The sequence below is a fragment of the Macrobrachium nipponense genome, chromosome 17 (genome assembly GCF_015104395.2).
Source record: "Macrobrachium nipponense isolate FS-2020 chromosome 17, ASM1510439v2, whole genome shotgun sequence".
Lineage (NCBI taxonomy): Eukaryota > Metazoa > Arthropoda > Malacostraca > Decapoda > Palaemonidae > Macrobrachium > Macrobrachium nipponense.
Window position 1 is genome coordinate 26,541,007 of NC_087210.1, and position 17,621 is coordinate 26,558,627.

At 45.4% G+C, this 17,621-nt stretch overlaps 1 protein-coding gene across 2 annotated transcripts in view; it reads left to right on the forward strand.

The window, feature by feature from the left end:
- The window catches only part of LOC135196143 (equilibrative nucleoside transporter 4-like), a gene marked incomplete in the record, with an annotated part of 265,861 nt that overhangs the window by 118,780 nt on the left and 129,460 nt on the right, over positions 1 to 17,621 (forward strand). For both annotated transcript variants that reach the window (XM_064222693.1, XM_064222692.1), the window contains 2 exon segments: positions 11,799 to 11,956; positions 12,886 to 12,969. In XM_064222693.1, coding sequence (XP_064078763.1) covers positions 11,799 to 11,956; positions 12,886 to 12,969 — 242 coding nt within the window.

The window sequence follows — 17,621 nt, forward strand, 5'->3', positions numbered from 1 at the left end:
AGCCTAACAACAAACTCCCATATACCAAAGGCTAAAGGAAGGGACGACCGTACTCGGCGGCCGACCCTACAACCATAAACATTACAAATATTAAAAACTCACCTACCCTTTTCTATGGGAAAGGATGAGTGCTACCTCCTGCCCCCAAAATAGTGTCTGCGGCGACGTATGGTCCGAGAGAGTAACAGTTTTCATAGGTCGTTCTCACCTCCCGTAGGTAGTGCAAGGCGAACACTGAGTTACTCCTCCAAAAGTAGCACTTAAAATGTCTTTAAGAGCCATGTTTTTCTGAAAGGCTATTGAGGTCAAAATAGCCCTTACTTCGTGCGCATTAACTTTTAGCAGCTTAAAGTCGCTGACTTTGCAGGAAGAGTGCGCCTCCTTAATGGTGTTTCTTAAAAAGAATGCCAGTGCATTCTTGGACATCGGCATGTTTGGTCTCTTGACCGAACACCATAAGTTATCCGCAGAACCTCTACAATCCTTCGTTCTACGAAGATACTCTCTAAGAGCCCTAACAGGACACAGGACTCTTTCTGGCTCTTGACCAATGATCTCTGCCATACCCTTGATCTCGAACGTTTTAGGCCACGGATTGGAAGGGTTTTTCGTTTTTTGGCCAGAAAACGACATACCCAAAGAGCATTATGCCCTTTGAAGCCAACGTGTTTACTAATAGCCTGTATTTCGCTAACTCTCTTCGCCGTCGCCAGAGCAGTTAGGAATACAGTTTTCTTCGTCAAATCTCGTAGAGACGTAGAGTAAAGAGGTTCAAAGCGATTTGACATTAAATATTTGAGGACCACATCCAGGTTCCACGAAGGTAACTTCGGTAGCGGCACCTTGGTCGTCTCGAATGATCTCAATAGATCATGGAGATCCTTGTTATTAGCGAGGTCAAGACCTCTATGGCGAAAAACTACAGATAAGACGCTTCTGTAGCCTTTAATGGTTGACACTGCAAGCTTCAGATCTTGTTTAAGATAATGCAAGAAGTCGGCGATCTGGCTCACAGAGGTAGTGGTAGAGGAAACTCCTTTTCTCTTACACCAACTTCTAAAGGCTGCCCACTTCGATTGGTAAACTGCGATTGATGATGGTCTCCTCGCGGTGGCGATAGCTTTAGCCACTGATTTCGAAAAACCTCTCGCTCTGGCCAACTTCTGGATAGTCTGAACGCAGTCAGACTCAGAGCGGAGAGGTTTTTGTGGTACCTCTCGAAGTGGGGCTGTTTGAGTAGATCTCTCCTTAACGGAAGAGATCTCGGATAATCCACCAGGTAGAACATCACCTGTGAACCAGATCGCTGCGGGCCAAAAGGGGGCGATTAAAGTCAACCTCGTCCCCTCCGATGCTGCAAATTTTCTCATCACCTCCCCCAGGATCTTGAAGGGGGGAAAAGCGTAGAGATCTAGGCCCGTCCAATCCCATAGAAGGGCGTCTACTGCTACTGCTCCCGGATCGAGAACCGGGGAGCAATACAGGGGAAGTCTCGCCGTCCTTGATGTTGCAAAGATGTCCACTAAGGGACATCCCCAAAGACCCCACAGCTCCTGGCATACGTCTTGATTGAGGGTCCACTCTGTCGGCAATAACTGTCCTTGTCGACTGAGGAGATCTGCCCGGACGTTCTCGACTCCGGCAATGAACCTTGTCAATATCGTGACTTCTTTTTTTTTTCCCAAAGTAGAATCTCTTTCGCTAGAGCGAACAGGGAGCGAGAGTGTGTTCCTCCTTGTTTCTTCAAGTATGCCAGGGCTGTGGTGTTGTCCGAGTTGACTTGAACTACACGACGGGAGACTTTGTTCTGGAAGAACTGGAGCGCTAATTGAACCGCTGCCAGCTCTTTGAAGTTGATATGCCAGGTTACCCCTGTTCCCCTCTCCAGGTACCTTGACACTTCCTCCCCCCTAGAGTTGCTCCCCACCCCGTGGATGACGCGTCGGAGAACAACACTAGGTCGGGGTTCTGAAGCTTGAGGGATATGCCCTCTGACAGCTTCCACGGATCGAGCCACCATCTTAGATGGTTCTTCACCTCTTCTGAGATGCCTAACTTCATGTCGAAGTTGTCCTTGTCTGTCCAGTTGTCCGACAGAAAGAACTGAAGAGGTCGGAGGTGTAGCCTCCCCAGGGAAACAAACTTCTCATCCATTCCCTCACCGAGCATGAATCCTTCCCTAGAAAGGCTGACACTTTTTCTATGCCTTGTTGCTGACGTTCCTGGGACGGAAAAGCCTGAAAAGCCACTGAATCCATCTGAATCCCCAGATACACGATGGACTGTGTTGGGGTCAGATGTGACTTTTCGAAGTTCACCAGAAGTCCCAGGGATGCAGCTAAAGACAGAGTCGTTTGCAAGTCCTTCAGGCACCGGGTCTGCGAGGAGGCTCGTATGAGCCAGTCGTCCAGATAGAGCGAGATTCTTGATGTTGGAAGATGGAGCCACCTCCCCACGTTCTTCATTAAGATGGTGAAGATAAAAGGGGCCGTATTCAGTCCGAAACAAAGAGCCCTGAATTGAAAGACCTTCCCTTTCAGTACGAACCGAAGGTACTTCATCGATTGGGGATGTATCGGGACATGAAAGTAGGCGTCCTGTAGGTCGAGTGATACCATCCAATCTCCAGGTCTTAAGGCCCCCAGAACTGACTGAGGTGTCTCCATCTTGAACCTCTGCTTTTCTATATAGAGGTTTAGACGACTTACGTCCAAGACCGGCCGCCACCCTCCCGATTGTTTTGGTACAAGAAACAATCTGTTGTAAAATCCTGGCGTTGCCAGGTCTAAAACCTGTTCCACTGCTCGTTTCTCGAGCATCTGCTCGAGCAGGTCGAAAAGTATCCTCCGTTTTGTTTGAGGATACGATGGGGACAAGTCCCTGGGAGTGGAAGTCAACGGGGGCGGCTTTATGAAAGGGATCTTGTAACCCTTCTCTGTGACGTCGAGAGACCAGGTGTCCGCCTCCTCTCTTTCTCTCCAGGCTTCTGCAAACAACTGCAGCCTGGCTCCTACCGGTGGCTGAAGGAACGATCTCTCACTTCTTGCCCCTAGACTTGGAAGGGGCTCTACCTCTAGGAAGGCTTCTTCCTCGGGGAGACGATCTAGCGGAAGTCCCTCCACGAAAGGGCTTCTGCTTTCTAAACGATTGGGCTCCTGAAGACGTTGAAGGGCCAGCCGGACGTCTCGAAGACTGAGCCAACAGGTCTTGCGTGGCTTTCTCTTGAAGACTAACTCCAGATCCTTCACCATAGCTTGGGGGAAGAGATGACTCGAGAAAGGAGCATACAAAAGTTCTGTCCTCTGTGCGGGAGAGACAGACTTAGCCGCAAAGTTGCAATAAAGCGACCTTTTCTTCATCACCCCTGCTGAAAAATGAGAGGCTAACTCCTCTGAGCCATCCCTGACGGCCTTGTCCATGCATGACAATACACTGGACAGCTCCCCCAAGCTGATCGAGTCTGGCTTACGAACTGGTTTTTTTTTGTCTAAAGCTCCGAGACACCAGTCTAAGAAGTTGAAGACCTCTAAGGACCTAAACAGTCCCTTCAAAAGATGGTCCAGTTCGGAAGTCGTCCATGACACTTTAGCTGAGGCTAAAAGGGCCCTCCTTGAGGCATCAACCACGCTGGCGAAATCACCTTGAGCAGACGTAGGAACCTTCAATCCTAATTCCTCGCCTGTTTCATACCACATCCCTGCCTTACCGCTAAGTCTAGACGGAGGCAGGGCGAAAGTAGTCCTTCCCTTTGCTTTCCTCGACTCCATCCAGGCATTAACCTTCCGGAAAGCTCTTCTAGTAGACAAAGACGTCTTCATTTTCACGAACCCTGGAGTCTTGCTTGTCTTCGACGACGAAAACTGTGAAGGAGGAGAAGGAGGGGCAGCAGGCTGGAAAGTATCCCCAAACGAATCACGAAGTAGCCGTGCCAAAACTTGGTAATCTGACGAAGCAGACGTAGCAGGTTGTTCTTCGTCAACATCCTCAGAAGAACCGCTAAGTTCTCCTTCTTCCTTACCCGAGTGAAAATCTGAAGGAAGAGGCACAAGTTCTTTCGCTCCAAGTCTCCCATCCAAACGATGACGAGAAGAAGAGGGTAACGGATCCTTAACAGTCACAGGATCAGGAATCACCCTTAGAGGCGAACGTGAAGAAGGAAGATGTGAAGCGTCAGCCAAAGCCTCGGGAACAACATCCGAGTGATAGCGAACTTCCACATTCGCGTCCACAGAGCTCTTACTACAACGTCTACTAGCGTCCATCTGAGCGTCCAACCTAGCGTCCTTTCGAGCGTCCAAATCAGCGTCCGACCGAGCGTCCAGCGAAGCGTCCAAAGGAGCGTCCATCGTAGCGACTCTTCTAACGTCCCGCGAAGCGTCCTTACGAGCGTCCCGCGAAGAAACTTGATCAGCTACCCGACTAGCGTACCGTTGAGCGTCGACACACTCATGTCGAAGAAGGGGCACAGGGGAAACCAGAACGCATAGAAGTCCGTCCGACAGCTACAAACTCATCGTCAGCAGAAGCGTCGAAGTCGGAACGCCGAGCGTCCTCTCGACGAGAAGAGAGAGGAGCATGACGAGATCTCTCTCTAACCTGACATCTAACGTCACCTCTAGATGAACCCTGGGGAGCAGAACGAAGTCTAGAGGGCGAAATATCAGGAGACGGGGACGAAAGAGGAGCAGTTGGAGAAGACTGCCTTGTTCTCTTGATCGGAAGTCTATCGTCTTTCTTGCGACGAGGAACCATCTCCTTCTGCTTAAGTAAAGCGTCCAGTTGCCGTTGCATAGCAATGATGATCTCCGTCTGAGAAGTCTCCTTACACGGAGACGAGCTGCGCTTGTGAGAAGGAGAGGGGCAAGGGGACGCCTTCTTCCTTCTCCCAGGAACAGCCTTGGCTTTAGAGCGACTGGGGCGCTCGCGGGCGTCATCATCAGATGACGTCCTAGACTTCTTCTGGGGCGGAAAAGCTACGCTTTCCGGAGAAGAATGCCACTCAGACATAGCATGACGTGAAGCGTCAAGATCTTGAAGAGTCCTCTTCAAAGGTCGCGAATCCGAACGAGATTCCCACCCCTTGCGCGGGGAGGACGCGTCGGAAGACGAGAAACAATCCTTCAGGATACGTGCTCGAGCACGCTCCTTAGCAGCCTGGGAAGCGTCCACAGGAACTGCTGAAGGGACGTCAGATCGGTGGGGGGTCCCCGTAACCCTCCTTCGGCCTTCGACATGCCCTCTCCCTGAGTCCTGGGAGTACGGCAGAGGTCCCAGCCTAGAGGCGCTATAGGGCCGATCTGACGCCCGCTCCACTTCACTAGGGGCACTATCACTGCACTTATTTTGCCTGTTTTCAAGGGCAAGCACTTTAGATTCAAGTGTCTTCAATGAATCCAGGATAAGCGAAAGGGCATTACCCTCCGCAGACACCACTTGAGGGCCCGAAGGCAACACTACGGGGTTAGGAGACACAAAATCTAAAGGAGGGTTAGAAGGGGATACATTAAGACCCTGTCTGCTACCCGACTTACTCCTGGAGGAAGACCTCCTGATCCTATCACGTTCTAACTTATTTACGTAGGATTCATACGTCTTCCATTATAAATCATCCAAGCTTTCACACTCATTACAGCGCAAATCATATTTACACTCTTGCCCCCTACACCCTTTACACAATGTGTGAGGATCAACCAAGGCTTTTGGTAGCCTAACCTTGCATTCCACTTTCGAACACACCCTGGCGCTAGCCGAACTACATCCAGACATATTTAAGGAAAAAAACTAAGCCAAATTCAAAACAGTCCAAAGTCACGTATGCCAAGCTATCGATCCAAAACCAAAAAACCAAAAGGTCAAGAGGATACTCAAGCAATGAAAAGTTTTCCAAAATCCTGAGGCGGAGGTGTGTAAACAGATGTTTACGACACCGGCGACAGAAGAAATCTGATAGAAAATGGGAATGGTTCCTGATACCCGCCTCCCAGCGGCGGGAATGGGTACTAACCACCCAACTCCCACTACGTGTGTCGTAAGTTTTAGAAATTCTGTCGGACTTCAGAGAATACAGCTATATATATATCTGACAGGTAAGTTTCATGAACAAAATGGCGACCCCGAATAGGGATAAAGCTGGGAAGAAGAAGAAAAAAAAGAATGTGGAAGTACCACACTTATGGAACTTTATTGGAAACATTTCCAAAAGCATGCAGTACCACCTTCACAAATTGAGTGAAATATACATTATTACATATACACAGTGGACCCACCGTATTCGCGTTCTCCGGATTCGCGGACTCACACACGTTCGCAGATTTCGCTCGGGAACATTTCCCTGCATTACTCGCGGAAAATTCGCACATTTGCGGTATTTTTCTATGAGAAATATCCACAAATTCCTGTTTTTTTATCAATTTAATCATAAATTGCACTTTTTGTGATAAAACTATTAAAAAAACCAAGTATGAAAATTTTTAGTGGGTTTTTCTTGAGTTTTAACTAACAAAATAGGCTGTTTTTAGTATTTTTATAGGGGTTCCAAACATTCGCGGGTTCTAACTATTCACAGAGGTGTCTGGTACACATCCCCCGCGAATACGGGGGGGAACCACTGTACACCATTATACAGACAATTTATAGAGGCAATGTTATATATTAGTAGAGCAGTGAAGCTGTTTGTAGGAAATGCGCATTGAAAAAGTTAAAAGACAAAATTTAGGACAAAATGCATATTCAGTGTTCTAACATCAACTTTGTCGTATCATAGGAGCTATACTAATATCACAAAGTATACATCATTAGAAAGGTAAGTTAATCTACTTTAATTGCATATATAATAATGTTTTTAATAAAATGCATTGTTTAGGAGTAGTACATATAATGCAAAAATGTAAACAAAATTATTTTGGGGAGTTTTGCCCCCTAAAAATTTTGCTAGGGGCCCCGGACATTAGGGTTTTTTGGTAGTACTATGTACTAGGGACGTATCAGAACACATTGGTGAAGGAATTATTTGGTTACAAATTTTTTCCTGGTTCGACCCTTAGATTCCCTTCCTATAAGGGATGGCTCTCTAGAGCTCATCTCTCTCTTCTCTAGGGGGGTTTTAAGATTAGAGTTGTGGTGCTCCTTCACCACGAAAAGAGTCAAGCACCCAAAAATCTGTTCTCCTTTTCTCTCCTTTGAACCAGCTTCGCCCCGTCACCCAAGCTACTGTTCAAGAGATTACTTCAGACCTGCAGAAGTAGTCAATGCAGGATCTGTTAGCACACTCTTCTAAGTGACCTAAGGACCCCCCCACCTTCATAACCAAGTCTGTTTCCCCTCTTCAGCATCAGCCTTTTTGTGGAGGCAAGCAGGAGCTTCAAGCCAGACCTCAGATGAACGTAAGTAGGAGGTCAGACTTCTCCACTTTTGGGAGAAGTGGAGTCAAAGAGGAACAAAACAATGGGTCATCAAGATCCTGAAAGAGGGCTACTCCATTCCATTCAGGGAGCAGCCTCTTTTAGTCAAGTCTCCCATTGTCTGGACAGCTTACTAGGAAGGCTCCGAAAAGTTTTTGGCCCTTTCAAAGGAAGTCGGCTCCCTCCTCCCATAAGAAGCAGCAGTAGAGGTAGAGGATCGCAATTTGGAGGGATTCTACAACCATTTCTTTGTAGTCCCCAAAAGACAAAGGCGATTGGATGATCACCCTGGACGTGCAGGATGTGTGTACTTCCATGTCTCCATCCTTCCGGGCTCCAGGAAGTTCCTCCAGTTTGTTTTTCAGTGCTGGGTTCTTCAGTTTTGGGCCTTGTGCTTCAGCCTCTCTACAACTCAAGTGTACACGAGTTCTTGCTTCTTTCAGTTGATGGCTCCGTCTCCTCAGCATCTACATCTGCCTTTATTTAAATGACTGGCTTCTCGTTCCCCATCAAAGAAGAAGTGCTCAGAGGACCTAAAGGAAACTCTTCGCTTGACTCGAGTTAGGAAGTCTGATCAGTAGACCAGTCTCTGATGCAAGAGATTCTTTATTTGGGGATGATCCCTAACTCTCAAACTTTTCAGGTTTTTCCATACCCCAAAAGAGTTGACTCCTGCCTTTGCACAGTCTGCAGTTTTCTTTCTCTCCCATCCTGTTTGGCCAATCAGTGGCTGTGCCCCTTGTGCACTCTGGCCTCCATCAAGAGTTCGTAAAGTTGGGCAGACTGCACATGAGAGTTCTTTTGTTCTTTCAGGCCAATTGGAATAGGAAAACCCAACTGGATTCCTTCTTTCCCAACTGGACTCCTTCTTTCCCATCACATTGCAGATCATATCAAGCCTCCTATGGTGGCTGTGCGAAGGAAGGCTTCTTCAAGGAAAATCCCTTCGTCTGTCAAACCACCACCTAGACTTTTATTCAGATGCCTCAGACGTAGGTTGTGGAGCTCTGCTAGATCAAGAAGTTTTTGGGATGTGATGCACAGAACAAAGAAACCTACATATCAACGTCAAGGAACTGAAGGCTATTCACGTAGGTCTCCAGTCCTCACCTCTGATCTTTGGCAAGACAATGGTTGTTCACAGAGGCAACACCACTGCCTTGTCTTATATCCACAAGGAAAAGATCTCCTCTTGGCGGAGCAGAATCAGGTCATTCTCATCACTCAAATGCATTCAGGGAAAGCTGAGTGTCTTAGTAGATGAGCTCAGTTGCCACAAGCAGGTTCTTCCCACAGAATGGACCATAGGCCCCTTGGTTTGCAATGATCTGTGGAAGTTATGGGGCAGACCAGCTGTAGGCATGTTTGCAAAGTCAAGGAATCATTGATTTCCTCTCTTCAGTTCACAGGCCTTAGACCCTCTGGCATGGGCGATGAATGTCTACGCTTTCCCCCCTTCAGCATGATCAGAGAGGTGATCAACAAGTTGACTTCTCATTGCAACGTCTCAATGACCCTGATTGCTCCGTTCTGGCCTACCAAAGAATGGTTCCCAGACCTCCTTCAGCTTTTAGTTGATTTCCTTAGGCTCCTTCCTAAAAAGCAGTCGCTTCTCAGACAGTTCCACTTCTTCAGGTTCAACCAAAGGTTGTCCTCTCTGCCCTGACAGGATTCAGACTCTGGATTCATGTCAGAGCGAAGAGCTTTTCAAAGCCAGTTGCAAACGCTATTACTAGATGTAGACGTCAGTCGTCCAGCAACGTCTTATCAATACAATTGGACAGTATTCTGAAGATGGTGCATTCAACATAACGCCTCTGCGTCTGAAGTGTCTATAAGCAAGATCACAGATTTTCTGCTTTACCTGAGGTCATCCAAGAAGTTATTGTCTTCTACCATCAAGGGGTTCATATAGGGCTTTGATGAGTTCCGCCTTCAAACATAGAGGTCTGGACCTTTCCTGTAGCAAGGACCTCACTGACCTCATCAAATGCTTTGATACAGCTAAGCAAAGGAAGTCTGAAAACATCCCTTGGAACCTTCACTGTAATGAAAACATCCCTTGGAACCTTCACTGCAAAATCCTACTAAAGCAGGGGCGACCTATGGCTAAACTGCCATACGGCTACAAGTTAAGATGAGCACTAACCAGAGGCAGTATCCACCTGCAGTAGCTCTCTTACCAGGTAAGGAAACAACAATCATTGTGTCAATGCTAGCAACTTTTCTATTTCATAGTCATTACTTTTCTTAATGTTTTGGAGTAGAAAGTATACTATATAAAACTTTAGTTTATCAAAAAAAATTAATCTCTATGCTACATTGTTCCTCTTCTTTCCTGAAAGGGGTGGGGTTATCCATTTACACAAAACAATTGCAGTGTTACCAGAAATTTTGAATTTTTAGGGTACTGTTGAAGACCTATACTAGCTATGTAATTAGTACTTGGTAAGTATATACTATGTATAAAACTTTATTTTATCAAAATAATGTCATTTTTTAAGAGTCTAGCGACAGTGTAAAGGTTTATGGCTGGAAATACTAGAAAGATTGTACTACAAATAGGGTGTTGCTAAAAGATGTGATGTCCAAAGGCAAAGAAATAGGTTGTGATCTTAAACACTGAGATAACCGGACATATGGTGAAAAGCAATACCGGGGTGAACACTGTAGGAAGGCCCAGATCATCATGAAGAGAATACATATATGAAGCGCTAGACCAAATAGGAATTCAGATAGAAAGTGGACAAAATAAGAATGGTGGCAGGATTTATTTACATAGTACCCTGCCTGTGGGAAATTTGGTGTAAAAAATGTGCAAATTAAAGATGTAAAGAAATTTTTTATCGGTTGTCAGTAATATAGTATGCATATAGATTTTGACCAGTGGACAAAATGTAAGAAATTAAGAAGTTTCCCCTTTTTTATTGAGATTAAGAATTTTAAATGTCTTTGTTAAAAGTGCCGTATTTAACCCAGCGTAACCCTCTCGTGATCTGATGACGCGTAGCACGTCAATAAATTTTTTCCGTAAGTGCACAGATGACGCACCTGGTGCGTCATATGTAAGTTATTTTTGAAAAATTCACAAAAAAATAAAACGCGTCAATTATCGAAAACATAGTTGATGCCATTGGGTTGACAGATGATGAATCTCGAAGAAAATGCAAACCTGACGCTGCTAGCTTACTTAGCTACGATACAAAAGTCAACGCAAGTAGGTTGGAAAATCTGAAAATACACTCCGTAAAAAATTAGCTTTTTTTTTAATCAATTACAGCTCATTAGCAAACACATTTATAACAAAATTATTGCTTCCACGTGAAAGGTCAACCATTTCTACACAATTTAGGTACTATTTAACAAATGCCCCAAACCTAATTATATTTTTCATGATTATTTCCAAAAATTATCTACAATTTTTCTTAAAGATTTCACGTTCATCACATCGTTTTTATTATTTCTAAGCCTCATAAAGATGATCTGATTACTTTAGGAAATAATTCAATCATTTGCCAACATAGTAACACTAACCAGAAGCGTATATCAGTTATAGTTTGGATGTACCGAATTTTACCAAAAAACTTTTCCATGTGCATGTTCTTTTTGCCCCCGGGGGAAAAGTTGTGTACCTTACTCCCTTATATTTTTTACCTGTGCACAAGAGGGTTAATATCATCTACTATTGTGCAATTTGCTCTGCAAGCAATAACCCCTTAAGAAAATTTTGCTGTAGAGGCTTGCTTTTACAATATCTAAAATGTTTTCATTTCTGACAAACAGAAGTTGGTAGGCAATATTTATTTTTGAAAAAGATATGAAATATACAAGCAAGAATAGTTGGTATTTGAAGTACACATAGGAGCTTTGATGTTTGGTAGGAAAGTACAATTGAGTGAATGAAGGAATGAATAATTATGAAAGGTTTTTAGGCATATAATTTTTTTCTCTGTTTTCCCTTTCCCATTTTGATAGTGGAAAACTCTTGTCCTGGAAACAAAATGTAATTTCCGAATCATAAGAACCAGTACAATAAACTTCCTTCCCAAGGAACTAGATAGTCAAATACATGATGATCTATCCTTTATTCTTGGGACATTTACCTTTAAGATTTCTCTGGCTAAAGTGCCATGTTGTACTATCTGTTACTCCAATGCTTGCATTGCCTATATTTTTATTTGAACCTTGTTATAATGTCATGATATTACTACGGTAAGAGTTTGTTTTCACTGAATGTAGTTTATTTTATATCATTAATATAAGTTTCTCCTGTGTCTTGTCTCTGAGCTGTAGGATTTTGTAACTTTTCAATATAGCTGAGTTCTTTTTTACCTTTCTTCTTACTCTGTGCATGAAAGTATTTATCAGACAGCTGACATGTACCTGACCACCACCCAGGCACTGCCGGCTTAATCATCTCCGGGAATCGCATTGTGACAAAGCTGTTGTTGGACGACCAACGAACCAACACCATGATCTTCTTCGTAATCTCCATAGTATTTGTATTCATCTGCCTCATCACGCATGTTGCTGTACAGAAGACTACATTTATACAGGTTTATCATTTTTCATTGATGTTTTTTGAGAATTCACTAGAGTAGACGAATTTTAATCCACATAACATTTTATAAACTTTACACAAGTTTACTCCTAAATTAAATGCTTATATGTATAGTACGTAATCCTAACACTGATTATGTTGAGGGCAATCATAATTCACTTTATTAAACACACAATGTATTTAATGACAATAAAATTAGTATTGTGGTAACATTGACTTCTGAACTGTTACATTAAGAAAACAAACACAATAATACTGCATGACACAAGCTTTGCAATAATCTTACGTATTCATTTTTTTTTTATTAGCAAGTATGGGAGACTTTACCATATTGAACATTTTCTTCATGCTATTTTTTAACAGTTATAAAATTTCAGCTTGTTACATAGATATATAGATTGGTAAGTATATTTAGCCAAGTTCTGGCTGCCTGTTAAAAGTGATGTAAGTCAGAATCAGTGAGAAAATACACAAAAATTGGTTGATGTAATTGTTTCTGTTGTCTTAACTGTAATGTTTTCTGTCGTGGGATTACTTGATATACTGTAGTTGCTGTAAACTTCATGAAAACTTGTTTTCCTCATTTTTATATCATGAAGTCTAAAACAGTTTCTTCTAGGAGGATATTTTCATTTTAGAGTTAAAATTCAATGAAGAGATCATTTGAGTTAGTTGTAATCAGATTTTAGTGAATAGCTCATTGGGCAGTGTTATCCATTCATTTGTGTTGAAGATGTGTTATTTTAGGGGAATCTAAATAGTAGTTCATATACAGTCATGTAAAGATGTAAAAGTTTTTTTAAAGTTTTTTTTTCATATTCTACAAAAGTTGGAGCTCTTAGTTTGGCAGTCTTCAGATGCGCTATTGATATCACCATGAAGAATAGCATTCCTGATTTTTCCCAAAATTTTTGTGTGTTTCAGTTTTATCTCAACTTGTGTCGAACCAGTGAAGACACTGATGACCTCAAAAGAATTACATTAGAACCATCAGAAGATAATATACTGGTAAGTTTTGATATGATTTTTGTTAATGTGATCACATGAAACAAACCATTGGAATATGTAAATGGCCCTCCACTTCAGTTTGGAGTTTTCAATCACAATCTTGCTCATTCAAAAAACTAGAACAGATTTGTTATCCTTGGTAGTGATTGCTTTCCCCTCAGCAGCGACAAAATGCATATGTTCTCACCTGACTGGTGTTGCAACCCTGCTAATCACATATCAGATATACTCGGAGGGAGACAAATGGTTTAATTTCTGCCATAAATTCTCCCCCTGATCCCACCCCCTTGATGAGGAGGAGGGGGCCTTAGGGATCCACAGGAAGAGTATGGTTTTTTGTGCCTATTCTCTCACCCTGCTGTGGATTCAACTGAACATTGGGACCTTTAACTCCTTTACTCCTCCTCCATAAATTTTCCCTTTCCCTCCCTCCGCATTTGTTGATGACCCTGGTTTGGTATTGGATTATGGGATTCACTGCTCTTTTAACTTGATGGAGGGTGCTGTTGGACAGCATGCCGCTCCACTCGTACAACTAGAGTACCCGATGTGGTCGAGTGAAGGGAAATTTTTATGCCAATCCATGCCCTCAATGCTGGGTCCAATCTCGATGGACTGACAACCCTTAACACAGTGGGTATGGTGTATATCCAGGTGAAGATCCCAGGGTAATTAACACTGTGGGGGACAGTACATATTACTCTTCCCTCAACTGGGCCTCCCTAGAGAGAGGGACTTTCTGGATGAAATTGTTAGAATTTTGAACAAGGTGGTTAGGCAGTTAACTACCATCCAGTAGGCAGGAGTCCCACCTGCCTGGATGTAAACATTCCAATTTACTTTCAGCCGCCGTGCAATGCAGACATGTATGGTAGTTCTCGGCTCTGATTGCGGTTTCACTATATTCATGGTGGAGTTTTTCTTGTTCTTGATTGGTCTTGTGTATATTTGTTTTTGTTTGTTATTAATTGAGTATGCCAGCCCACGAATCATCAAATCCTGTTTGGAAGGCCGCCACCCAGCGTGTATATCCTGGTGTTGGCGGCTAGGGTTGCACCCACTTCCAGTCTCCAATCACTGTCGACACTCATGTCCTCTGCACTACTTGCAGGGGGCATGATTGTAATCCTCAATTTCCTTGTGCCAAGGTGTCGGAAGGATTTATGCCTCTAACTATGCCCTTGGTAGCCAACCCTTCTTCCTTGTTTCTCCCACCTGGTAAACTTCCCCTTCTGGTTGTCTCACCTTTGTCATCTTTACTCACTTCAACGAGTGAAGATTGTCGAGGGGAGAGGGGGGACTACGATCAAAAAACCTCTTCCTGGGAGGCTTCTGCTTACTCTGAGGGAGAAACTTTAACCTTGGAGTGAGAGGAGTCTCCTTCCACTCACCCAGCTTTGCATGCTTCTTCAGGTCTGGCAGCCGAGCATTGTGAGACAGCCAAGCTCCTGGAAGCATGGATGTTCTTGGGGCTCTCGAGCTGTCCATCTGTGCAGGGTATCTTGGTGCACTTGAGGGGTTTCCAGGTGGTCACCCATGCTGTGGCCACCCAGACGACGACCACAGTAACCATGATGGCTTTTGCGAAGGTCCCCACATCGATGTCGACACATTTTCCAACTTAATGACCCCGGCAGTGGTGGACCAGCCTGCTGTTCATGCTATGGCACCCCAGTATGTGGTGTCTCTGCCCCCTGTCATACCCATGGTCCAGGCTATGCATGTTGTGCCTCCTGTCCTAGTTGCTCTTGTTGTCCCAGTGGCTCCTGCTGTTCTTGTCGCCTGGGCTGCTCTTGCTGTGCCTCTTGCCCCAGTTGCCCTGGTTGCTCCTATTGCCACTCCTGCTGTTCCTGCTGCCCTAGCTGCCCTGGCTGTTCCTGTGGTTTCTGCTACTCCCTCTTGGATGGGGGACCTGACCGCCATCCTGAAAATGTCGAAAAGGAAATTGAAGAAGAGGTCCGGTAAGGTGTCCTTGTCATCTTCGTTGTCTTCGGCTTCATCTTCGACTTCATCATCTCCTACCTCCTCCCCTTCTTCTTCTGAGGTTCATCAGGCAAAGAAGAAGGCTGCCTCTCCCTCCCCCCTCCACAAGAAGTTCCATCCCAAGATTTCTAAGGGGCTCCCTCCACAGGGGAGGCAGTGGGATCTCTTTATCTCCTCCCAGCCCTCAGCCTTGGGATCCAGTTTGTTTACCCCACCAGGGTCTTGCGTCTGAGGAGCCTCGGGTGCGCAGCCTCCCAAGGCCTGCTTTCCCAATACCGGTTCAAAGAAGTCTGCTTCTAAGACTGGCATTGTGCCTGTCTCTACCAGAGTTTCTTCAGATGCTTGAGAACAGACTGCTCCCATTGATCGTTCTGTATGAGATTTTGGAGTACTATCAGGTGCTCGGCCAAGCTGAGTCACTTTGAGTTCTTGGGATTCTGCAGAATCTCAAGCACCCCAAACCAGCACTGGCAAGTCCGCGCCCCAGTCTGGTTTAGGCACAGGACAAGAGAAAGTGTGATAACATGCAGGTGTTTTGACACTTCCTGCCAGCACTGCTTCAAGTGCTCAGCCAGGTTCCCGCCCTGCTGTCTCAAAGAGGACTAGAGCATGTCGTGAGGATGGCATATGTTTGTGTCAGCCAGTGCCCAAGCACTCGACTTCAGCCAGCCCCCGAATGTGATCACGTGATCAGCCCTGCTCACCCGAGCTGAGTGCATGGGTACACTAGAGTGAACCTCTCACCTTTCCTTAGGGTAGTGCTTCGCCAAGAAATAGGTGCTCTCTTAGACCTGTGATGCCGTCACCACCATGGGTTGGTGACCCTGCCCATGGCCTGCCTTTTCTGCTGGTTCTCCTAGCAGGACAGGTAGGAGTGCTTGATCCCCTTCATCTGTCCCCTCAACCTCCTGGGGTATTACTGCGAGGCATGAGTCAGACAGGAAGGACCCCGGCGAGATTTCTTCTTCTCAGAGTTCGCCTATGAAGGCCTACACTGTGGGTTCTCTTCTCGGACCTTTGTTGTGGTTCATCCCTTGTGCCTCGTATCCTTTTGGGGTCCCAAGAAGGAACCCAAGGCTTCAGTATGGCTGTCATGGTCTGTGCTTGCTGAGTGGGTACTCAACCAGGTAAATTACCTTGTCTCTGGGCAAGAAAATTCACTTCAGTTGAACCACTGAGATAAGCTCCCTCCCCTTCCTCTGCCTTGACAAGTGATTCTACACAGCCTCGAAGGGGTCCTTCCTGACTAAGCAGGTTGACCCATACCTGGTTTATCTAGGCCTGGGTCTCTTGCTGCAACATTTTGCCGTGGAAGAGGTCCCCCCCTCTCGCAGCAAGAGGCAGCGAACCTTGAGGCCACCATTATGGCAGCTCCCCAGTCAGTCTCCTGATTAAATCTGTGGTCTTTCACAGTTTCTAAAATTGCCACCTCCTCAGGTGCAACCATCCCTGGAGAGGAATCCAGTTTTGGGAGACTGTGCCATTCTGGAGGTAAGGCTATCTCCTACCTGGCCCACCAGATGGCAAATCTGTGGGCAAACCTGGTGCTGAAGGGCAGGAATGCTGTCCTGAATCGGATCCCCAGGTATGTAGGTCCTGAGTCGGCATTGGCCCTTAAGAACAGAACATTGCTGGCTTCTGCCTCTTTCTTCCCCCAGAGTTAGTAGATGCTGTGGTGGTCAAGAGACATGCCGAAGACAATGACCGCCTTGTCCACCAGGCATTTGCCAAGACCTCAGGTCAGGCTAGCACTTCCTCAGCCCCTAAGAAGACCCAGGCTTTTGAAGGGCACTCAAGGTGACACCCAACCTTCTTCCTCTACCAAGAAAGGCATGCAAATATGTTCCTTTCAACCCTCTTTCCAGTCTTAAAAAGGGAGCAAGCAAAGGAAAGAAGTAGTGAGGATGCTAGGGGGCGACGTTCCCCTCCAGCTGCTGCCATTGGTGGTTGGGTGGGTGGGCAACATGACAGCAACATGGAGCCTGAGACCTAGGTAGTGGATTCCTTCAGGAGGGATATCTACTTCCCTTTTGAGTCTCAACCACCTCTCACCATCAACCTTGTCCTGTTTCCTCGCCTACATTCCCAGTTTGCTGAAGGATCTCCCACTCCAGGAGGAGGTGTGACCAATGCTGAAGAAAGATGTTGTGGAAGTCATGTCATATCAATCCCCTGTCTTTTACAGATGCATCTTTCTTGTAGAGAAAGCTTCAGGGGTGGGAGACCAGTCATAGACCTCTCTCCCTTGTACCGATTCATTCGCCAGACCCTTTCCATGATGGAAACCAGGCTCCGTGCTCGCTTCCATCAGGAAAATGACTTCATGCTTAAGGTGGACTTGATGGATGTGTATTTTCAAATGTCCATCCATCCCCCCACAAGTACCTTTATTTTATCCTCTGGGAAGCATACTCCAATTCAGGGTACTCTGCTTCAGCCTCTCAACCACTCCCTGGGTGTTTGTGTGACTGTTCACCCTTGTATCAGCTTGGGCCCATTTGCATGGGATATGTGTTTTGAGTTATCTTGACAATTTTTCCTGGCGAGCTCCCTCTAGCAGTTGTTCCAGGACAGGGATCGACTTCTCGAGTTTTGTTGCAGCCTAGGGATTGTAGTGAATCTTGAGAAATCCAATCTCATCCCTAAGCAGAGGATAAAGTACCTGGGCA